This window comes from Arachis hypogaea, chromosome 2 (genome assembly GCF_003086295.3).
Source record: "Arachis hypogaea cultivar Tifrunner chromosome 2, arahy.Tifrunner.gnm2.J5K5, whole genome shotgun sequence".
In the NCBI taxonomy this organism is placed as follows: Eukaryota; Viridiplantae; Streptophyta; class Magnoliopsida; order Fabales; family Fabaceae; genus Arachis; species Arachis hypogaea.
In genome coordinates, this window is record NC_092037.1 from 13947757 (window position 1) to 13956729 (window position 8973).

The 8973-nt window shown below is 31.4% G+C and overlaps 2 protein-coding genes across 3 annotated transcripts; one reads left to right on the forward strand and one right to left on the reverse strand.

Moving 5' to 3' along the window:
• The first annotated feature begins 222 nt into the window (after nt 1-222).
• Nucleotides 223-660, forward strand: LOC112738307 (17.6 kDa class I heat shock protein 1). Its single transcript, XM_025788694.3, has one exon. It carries the CDS (start codon nt 223-225, stop codon nt 658-660), a length of 438 nt encoding a protein of 145 aa, XP_025644479.2.
• A 1096-nt stretch (nt 661-1756) lies between these two features.
• LOC112738318 (zinc finger CCCH domain-containing protein 1) lies at nt 1757-6566 on the reverse strand. Of its 2 annotated transcripts, XM_025788712.3 has the most exons (5): nt 6269-6530; nt 4369-4463; nt 3516-3698; nt 2574-3403; nt 1757-2166 (listed from the first exon to the last, which is right to left on the reverse strand). In XM_025788712.3, the coding sequence occupies exons 3-5, from the start codon at nt 3568-3570 to the stop codon at nt 2059-2061; spliced, it is 993 nt and encodes a 330-aa protein (XP_025644497.1). In that variant the 5' UTR covers nt 3571-3698; nt 4369-4463; nt 6269-6530; the 3' UTR covers nt 1757-2058. The 2 variants fall into 2 exon arrangements, with proteins under 2 accessions (XP_025644497.1, XP_025644487.1); XM_025788702.3 differs by lacking the exon at nt 4369-4463 and having other exon boundaries at nt 6269-6566.
• Between the last annotated feature and the right edge of the window lie 2407 nt (nt 6567-8973).

Consider the following 8973-nt stretch of genomic DNA (forward strand, 5'->3'; position numbering starts at 1 on the left):
TGATTCCGGCAATCACTGTGTGTTGGGGTTCGGGAGAAAGCTATTGAAATCCAGAATTTTCAAGAAACATGCCACTTTCACACTTCACTCTTATATAGTTGAGAAGCAAGAAACCCAAATCAACAGAGAAAGAAAATTAAAAGAAGAAGAAACAAAATGTCCCTGTTTCAAAAACTTCTTAGCCAAAATGGCCTATACGATTCAAGCTTTTTCTCAGACATAATGGGGTTTGAATCCAACACCCAAATGGATTGGAAGGAGACACGTAATTCCCACATCTTCGAAATCGATCTTCCGGGTTTCACCAAGGAGGATGTGAACCTCGAATTACGCCAAGACAGAGTAATATGCATCAGAGCAGAGAGAAAAGAACAAGAACATGAAGAAGAAGAGAAAAAGATGCTGACGTGGCATTGCAGGGAGAGAGTAGGGACAAGTGGGGTATTTTCGAGGGAGTTGAGGTTGCCGGAGAATTCGAAAGTCGATGATATTAAGGCATCAATGCGTGATGGGGTGTTGTCGATAACAGTGGCTAAGGATGAGAGTAAGAAGAAGCACAAGAGCTACAAGAAAGTGGTTCACATAGAACAACAAGAACAAGGTGTTGGTGCTAATAATAATAATAAAGGGATTGGGCGTTTTGTTTGTTGCAAAGCTTAGAATGTTTGTTTGATCAAAAGCTTTAATGGGTTGGTGTTTGTGTGTGGCTTTGTGTTTATTTTCTATTTGAAATGTATTGATGTGTTATGTGTATAACATACTTTGGAAGATCCTTATTGATTGGTGTTGCAATCCCTGTATGAGGCTTAATGAACTCTTCTAATGGATTGATTAAAGTGAATTGGTTGTATTTAAAATGCACACCCTCAAAGTTGCCTTTATTTGCTCATTTTGTTGTTGCAATACATACAGTAAGTAGCTATTAAATCTTGAAATATTACAATTTTCGGATGAATTTAAAAAAATACAAATGATAAACATGTTCTATTTGATATATATATATATATATATATATATATATATATATATATATATATAAGTATATTGATTAGACGTTTAGTTCAATTTATCAAACCAAATATACTTCTGGAGTATTTTGTCATTTATATTATTCCCTGTTAAGTTCACTTACCTTCTCTTTTCTTAAATTTTTATTTCTACAAAACCACAAGACTTATAATTGGATATGATTAGGTCAGGTAGATTTCTAATTGTAAGTTTAGAGTGCCAATAGTTTCATCATAATTGTAAATTAGCATATTAAACTTGAGTTTATATGTACTAAAATTAGTCCTTAAATTGTTTCAGAGTGGTTACGTTTCGTACCACATCCAAAATGATTAATGTTAATATCTTATAAAATCTTAATACCCTAAACGTGGCATCCAAGCTTCAATTAGAAAATAGAGTAAATTATCAACCTCGGTTTTAAAAATTGCTCATTTTCTAAATTGTTCCTTCTCTAAATAGAATGATGTTTGCTGATTTTAAGTTGGACATGTAATCACTTCCGTCTGGCATCGGAGTTTGTTGATATGACATTAAAAACGAATTTAATTAAAAAAATTGGTTAAAAAATTAATTTAAAAACAAAAAAAAAATTAACCGTTTACTCTAAAAAAATATTACTAACAAGTAACGTGCTCTAACTATATAATTTAAAAAAAATTATAAAATAATTTCTTTGATGTTTTTAATATATGAAATATATAAAATTTAAAAATCTTGTATTATTATACTTTAAAACACAAGTTAATTAAATTTAAAAGTATATTATAAAAATTTTGTAGAATTCAGTTTTGAACATTTACACTACAACTCCCCTCAAAATTCTAACTCACAAGACAACCCCCTACAGGTTGATCTATTCAAAATTTAGTACAGATACATTGCAAGAACTCCATCATGTAGAATCAATGTCTCTTGAAGCAAAAACACGTGACTCCTCTACATTCTAACGATTTATTCAGACAACGAAATACAACATGCCTAATCCCTATGCTGTTTTCAAATCATTACACAGTGTTGCTCTTAATCATGCCTTGTGTAAAGAGGGAATCATTTATCTTTATCCTCAGCCATCTTCTTTCGTATCTCATGGGCAACATTGAAAATGCCGAGAGTTGGTTGGTTGCACACAAAACACTTCTTGTTCTTTGCATGATGCTGCAGAATAAAACATTAGGAAAAGGGTTAGAATTAATACATATCAAATAACTTTTACAATTTTATCGGAGTTGAATTGTATAACCTGGTGAGATCAGACTAGAATAAGTAAATAAAAAATGTTAATTTTAAATGCTGAATCACATATTGAAACACTCAATTGCGATCCATAACCACCCACTTCTTCTATGTTAACTTTACATGTATAGAAGATGGGAATAGAATGCATAATAACTGCACACAAAAAATTAACCGCCAAATCAGCCACTGTGTATTTTATATCACAAAAAATATATGTACAGTTACATATATTGTTCACTCATTTTCAATGTGTATTTTATATCAGTGACGAATTTGGTAGCTATTTTTTGTGTACAGTAACATTGTTGTTCCAACAATTGCAATACCTTTAAGGCGCAATGCTCACAGAAGTAGTGCCTGCACTTGGTTACAACAGGATCCGCAAAAGGCTTCCTACAAATAAAACATGCAAATGGCAATGCATCTTCATCGTCACTATCAGCTAAATCAGCACTTTCCTCGTCCGCATCTTCACCTGCAGCCAATCTCATCCTCCTTGCCTTCTCAGCTTCATCCCATTCCTTCTCCAACTGCCATCCAGACTTGTAATCCCCTCGATCATGCATAAACTTACAGGAATCACCATACCCACAGTAACCAGTCTCCTTGTAATCCTTACATATATCAGGCTGATAATCGAATCTCGCTGAAACTCTTATATGAGCCGAAGCCCTGAGAGGACCATGTGAACCACCAGCCTTTTCGCTAGCAATTGTTTGCTCTCTCCGGAAGCCGGCCTTGTAATCTTTGTAACTGTTCATTCCCTTATATAGTTTGCCATCCTCAGAACTTGTGCCTTTCCCCTTCAAACTCTCTTCTGCTTGCTTAAGAGCTCGTTCACGGATCGCACGAGCATCTCTGGAAAAGTCGGTCTCTGTCTCTAGAGTTGCTGTTGCTTTGCTATCATGTTGAACTTGAATCTCTTTCGAAGACTCGAAATGAAAACCGGTTTTTTCAGATTCTTCACTTGGGTCAGTAGACACACAGCTTTTCGAGGGGCCAGTTGAAAAGTACAACTTATTGTCAGGCTTCGGAGCCTTCTTCTGAGCATGCAACAAAGAGTTTTCATTTTTTGAATCATCACCCTCATCTTCACTATCAATAGCACGTTTCCTTATATTCTTCTTATTAATTGGTTTCCTGAAGAAGCTGCACACTGAAAATTCACAAAAGTAGCAAAGAATAATAATTGAGGATTATAACAAGCACGGAAGCAGATAATGAAAAGACAGAGAATAAAAAGTAATATACAAAATAACCTCGCATACCTTGCTCTGTTTGCTGGTTTTCAGCAGATTTTGCCACTTCATCAGAATCTGCCATACTGAGAATTCAGCCACAACTATTCTGCTGTTGTGCCACAATGAGAAGCAACTGATTTTGAAAATATTCAGGAAGTTGCCGGTTCCACTGACTTTATTTGGTAAGGAAGAACCCTTATGAAAGCCAATCTGCAAGACAATGTCAAGTTAGAAACTTTATTCAATAATGGTTGTGATAGATGGTGAAATAAAGCAAAACAAAAACTGAGCTACAATATCTTACAAGTTTGGAACGAAAATAATCAAAGGTAGCATGCAGAAGCATGAAAAGACAATGGCGAAAGAATAAAATTGTTATTATTATTGATAAAATAAGAATTCCAATAAGAGAGAAAAAGATTCAAAAAGGGGGAGGGGAATACAGTTTCCTTATACAAAAGCAAAACACAAAACAAAGGCCTATCAAAAAAGTAAAGCACTCCAATCTCTCAACATGTCTGAGAGAGAAACTCCACTAAAAAGATCATGAGATTACACCAAATAGATGCTAAGTGTCTAATCCTATCCTATAAGAAATGTTTATCAAAGAATCTGTCATTAAAGGCGTGTGAGTTACTGGGGAAAATTGCACTATTCCACATAATTTTGCCTCTTTTCAAGTACCAAACCCAATAAACCTAGTCAATAAAATTATATCTAGATTTGCAGGGCACACCCAACATTCATCAAAGATGCTAAACAAATTGTTTCATAAGAAATTAGCCATCGAGCAATGCAAAAACAGATGTGAATTTGACTCTAAAGATGTCCCATGCATAATACACACATCAAGGGAGATAGCCTTATTTAGTCTTCAAACCTGCAAGAAGTCATTGCCATTAATTCTGTTAAGCACAGCTGTCCACATAAAATATTTGACTTTAGCGGGAGCTTTGGACTTCCAAATGGGTTTGTCTAGACGGAAAGAACTTGTGTTAGAGGAAGGAGTAAGAAATTTAAAGAAGGATTTACAACTAAAATACCATGAGTCAATAGATCAAATCCTTTTATCAGGGATAGGATATAAAGAAAAACCATGAGGGAAGAGAATCAGAAGGTTAGAGGATTCCCTATCATTAAGGCTACGAAAGAAACATAAGTCCCAAGAATATTTTCTTTCTGGAGAACCTACAAAATTCATTTCTTTAGGAATGCATTTTTATCTTCTATGCTCTTATAGACAGATAACACGCTTTTAATTCATTTTGTTGTGACTAACAGGGATCAAGAGTACAAGCCACAGTTCCAATGTCATTGATAAAGGAACATAGTACGGAGTTTCAAAGTCATATTATCCATGACTAACATCAGAAGTTGCAAGTAACAAAATAAAAATGAATACTACAAATGAGGTTCAATGAAGTTGGTTTGTAGAACATAACTAATTCATCTACCAATGCTTTGTTTTGAAAATAGCAACATGTATAAAACAATTTATCTTTTATGTCAAAGAAATTTTGATTACAAATCTTCAGTAGACTCTTAATTCTCAGTGCACAAATTAAAAATACAAAAATAGCAACTTGACTACAATTTTGATGCAAGGCAAGGTTTTGTTGTTTATCTTTTTTTTTAAAAAAAAAATTAAGAATCGCTATTTCTCACAACAATTGCAAGAGGAAAACAAAGTGGGTAATGCTAAAGTTCCAATGCTTACCAAAGAAATGCTCAGCACCAAAAAAAAAAAATCAAAAGTCATGAGTCGTTTTAAAAGATTATATCTTATACATATGAGGGCAAAAAAACATTCAAAGTCATGAGTCATTTTACAAGATTAGATCTTACAAGATGACAATTCTAGACAAAGATTCAGCTATGTGCCAAAGGGGTTTGCATGCTTTACAAATATTAGATTAAGTTTGAATCAAACAAAACAATATAATTACAAGTGACTAATCTATGACAGATTTTTTAACAAAAAAAAAAAAAAAAAAGAAAAGGAGACATCAAAAAATTATTATAATAATGGGTGGCCATATTTAAAAACAATTCAACTAAAAGCAAAAGGTCAAGAGGCATTAAACCATGAAGAGAAACAAAGAGAAACAAGTTTCTCATTCACCTACTTCTCCAAAGACAGTTAATTCCATGGGTACCCAACAAAGAAAAGGAAAACGGATAGTCACAACTAAAAAGTTAGCATAGAAGATGACCTGAACAAAATAAGATTAAATAAATTAAAAAAACGAAAATTTTATTTTGGTGAACATGTAAACAGAATAATTTCAAGTTTGTGAAGAGGTTTAAGTTGGTGCAGTAAAAAAAGCTTAGTGTATATCTATCTTCAAAATTCAGGGAAGGGAAGCACAAATTGGTCCAAATTTCGAATAATTCACCAAAATCATTTTTAGGGGTGTAATTGCCCTAATTACTCATACCCACTTACTCCCTAATGATCAAAACAACCCTTAGCAAGAATAACTAGGCAGCAATAAGCAATAACAATATAGCCAAAAAAATTTAATAACTAACACAACAGCAATTTAGTTATTAGGAACTTAACTAATTAACTAATCATTAAACATGTATCAACAAAACACCAAGAAATGAACACCACAGCAACCAGCAGGATGAAGAACTAGGAAATAGCAAAAAATTTAATAAACCCAACAGGAAAGACAGCAACCAGCAACCATCAACAAGAAGTGAAAATTACTAATCAAATCCATGAATCATGAAGCAAATTCAATGCAGAAATTGAGAGCGTCAAAATGTCTTACCAGGAGTTGAACGGAGTAGCGATGCAGGAGGAGAGGTCGAATGGAGCAACGATGTCGGCGACGGCGGAACTTCCTTCTATTACAGAGAAAGAGAAGAAAGGAGAAACTTCCTCTATGCGCCTTCTGAACGGCCACACCGACACGGACGAGGCCAGCGACGCAGGCGAGGTGAGCAACTGGGACAACGCCGGTAACAGTGACTTCCGGAGCTGGCCGAGGGATCAAACTTGGAGGAAGTTGCCTGGATGATGAATGATGCTACTGTTAGGGTTATGGCTAGGCTTCCTTAAATTTTGTCAAAAACAAAACCGGCCAAACCGGCGGAACCATTACTGGTTTAGCCGGTTCACCGGTTAACCGTTGGGTCATTTTTAACTAGATTTTAATAATCGAATTGATTATTCAACCGTTTTAACTTATAATTCACATGTTTAGAAATTCAATTTATTCAATTATAGTTGAATCGAAATAATCAAATTATAATAAGATAATATATAAATTATAAATAAACATATAAAAAAAATTTATTTAAGTATAAATATTAAAATATACAAACTAAAAGTTAATATAATATTAGAAGAGTTTCAAGTATATTGAAAATACTGGTGTTCTAATTATTTTAACTGTCGATCTAAATTATAAAAGTTATATATAATATATATTAATTAAAATCAACGGTTAAAATAACTGAAACGCTGGTTTTTTAGTATACTGATTAATTTAGATATATCATGCGTGTGTGTTATGCATTGATATGGATGATAGGGGTGTTATACATGGATGTGGAACAGCTTTTGGCTGAAACATGGTGCAAGAAATTGGACTATCCGAATTTTGTTAAAAAAAATTGGTTTACCAAATCGAATGATCCGAGTTGTGAGGGAGAGAAAATTTGAAATTCACAGTTAACTAATCGGATCGTTCGATTTTTTTTTATAAAGGAAAACGGACCCTCCGATTAGATTTTTTTTATATAAAAAGAGAATGGACCTCTAAGTTGGTATAAAAAAATATTTTTATTTTTATAAAAGAAAAACGACGGAAGTGTTCTTGTCTCCAACTCCCTCCGTCCGAGTTGTGCTCCCCTGACACTACATGCAGGTAAAGCCCTGTACTCTCCATAACGCTAACACACCAACCTCTCCTCCATATTAAAAATAAAAAGTATTTTCGGTGCACTTAAAATTTTTCCTATAATATTAACCAAAATTTTATAATTTTGTGTAAATACAACACAAGATTCAACTTTGAAAAGAAAATAGCCAATATTTAAAACTTAATATCTAGGTTTAAAATTTAATATTTAGGTTTAATTGTATTTTAATTTTAATTTTTTTTATTTATTTAAAAATATATTTTACATACTTTAATTTTAATATATATTTAGTTTAAATTAGATATATTATATTAATATTTTTTATATTATATTAATATTTAAAATGTAAGATCGCTTATGATAAAAACAAAAAATAAAATAAAATATTACAAAAACAATTTTTTTTTTGGTAATGAAAAAAAAAATCTAATGATATGAAAAAAAAAACCTGTTGTTCGGTGTAAAATTTTTGTCCAAATGTCCAAATGCTAAATATAATCTTAACCTTAGATCAAAGCTTGGACTTAGTAAGCCCAACCTAAACCAAATAAAAGCAATGCGTACACAGTAAAAAACAAAAAAAAATCCTATATGGACATAACTCTTAACTCAAGTTCCCAAAAACCCATGACCACAAAAAAAAAAAAAGAGTTCCCAAAAGCTGAAATCTTGCAATTTTGTATTGAGATACCTGCAGTAGTGCTCATAGACTTAATTTAACACTATCATATTTATTATCATTACCTAGCATAGTCAATGCTGATTAATTTGGAATTTTATTTTAAAAACTAAAAAAAATAATAATTTGCCCAGCTAGTTCCATTATATATTGATATACATAAATATATAAGTTCATTTTTATTGAGATGTGATTAACAAATCAATAGGGTCTAAAGATTTAGTCTATTGTGAGCTTAAATATAAGGACTACATAAACACACATAAAAAAATAAAAAAAATAAAATATTACAGATTTTTTTAAGTGTTTTGCAATCTCTTCACCGTTAAACCCATATGTACCCCTTTATTATCTCACTTGGATTTTGGAGATCTGCTTTAGTCTTACTAAAAAATTTAATGATTGTTTCCAAGATAATGTTATTTTTCTACTTGTTTTTTCTTATTCACCTTCACAATGATGCACAAAAATATAATAAAAATTAATAGTCAAATTTTCTTATAAAAAATCACTTATTTTTCAAATTAAATTGGTCATAAAAAATTTAAATTCGTCATGTTAATTCTTTAAAAATAAAATATAAATTAAATTGGTCATTTTGTTAGTTAGACAATGATATATCACGTTAAATACCATGTGACATAATGATGTGGTAGATTAATACTATATACCACAAAATAATTGATTTGACATATAAATTTATTTAAAGTCAAATTAATTCTTAAAAGTACACATGTTAATCATTTTTATTCCTAAAGTTTTAAAAATTGATCAAAATAATTCTTATATAATTTTTTTTATTTTTTATAATATTAAATTTTTAATATTTCTTAATCATATTAATTTTAATCTTATTTTTTAAACTTAAATAAACAAAAAATTTTAGATAAAATAATAAAAATAATCAAATTATTACAAAGTTATTTTTCA

What these genes read in the sequence shown, in the direction of transcription:
- LOC112738307 (XM_025788694.3), top strand. Translation starts at nt 223, where the DNA reads ATGGGGTTTGAATCCAACACCCAAATGGATTGGAAGGAGACACGTAAT.
- LOC112738318 (XM_025788702.3), bottom strand. Translation starts at nt 3,570, where the DNA reads ATGGCAGATTCTGATGAAGTGGCAAAATCTGCTGAAAACCAGCAAACA. An exon ending in AAACCAGCAAACAGAGCAAG is followed by an intron (nt 3,404 to 3,515) that starts GTATGCGAGGTT and finishes GTGAATTTTCAG; the next exon opens with TGTGCAGCTTCTTCAGGAAA. An exon ending in GTGAGCATTGCGCCTTAAAG is followed by an intron (nt 2,167 to 2,573) that starts GTATTGCAATTG and finishes TTTATTCTGCAG; the next exon opens with CATCATGCAAAGAACAAGAA.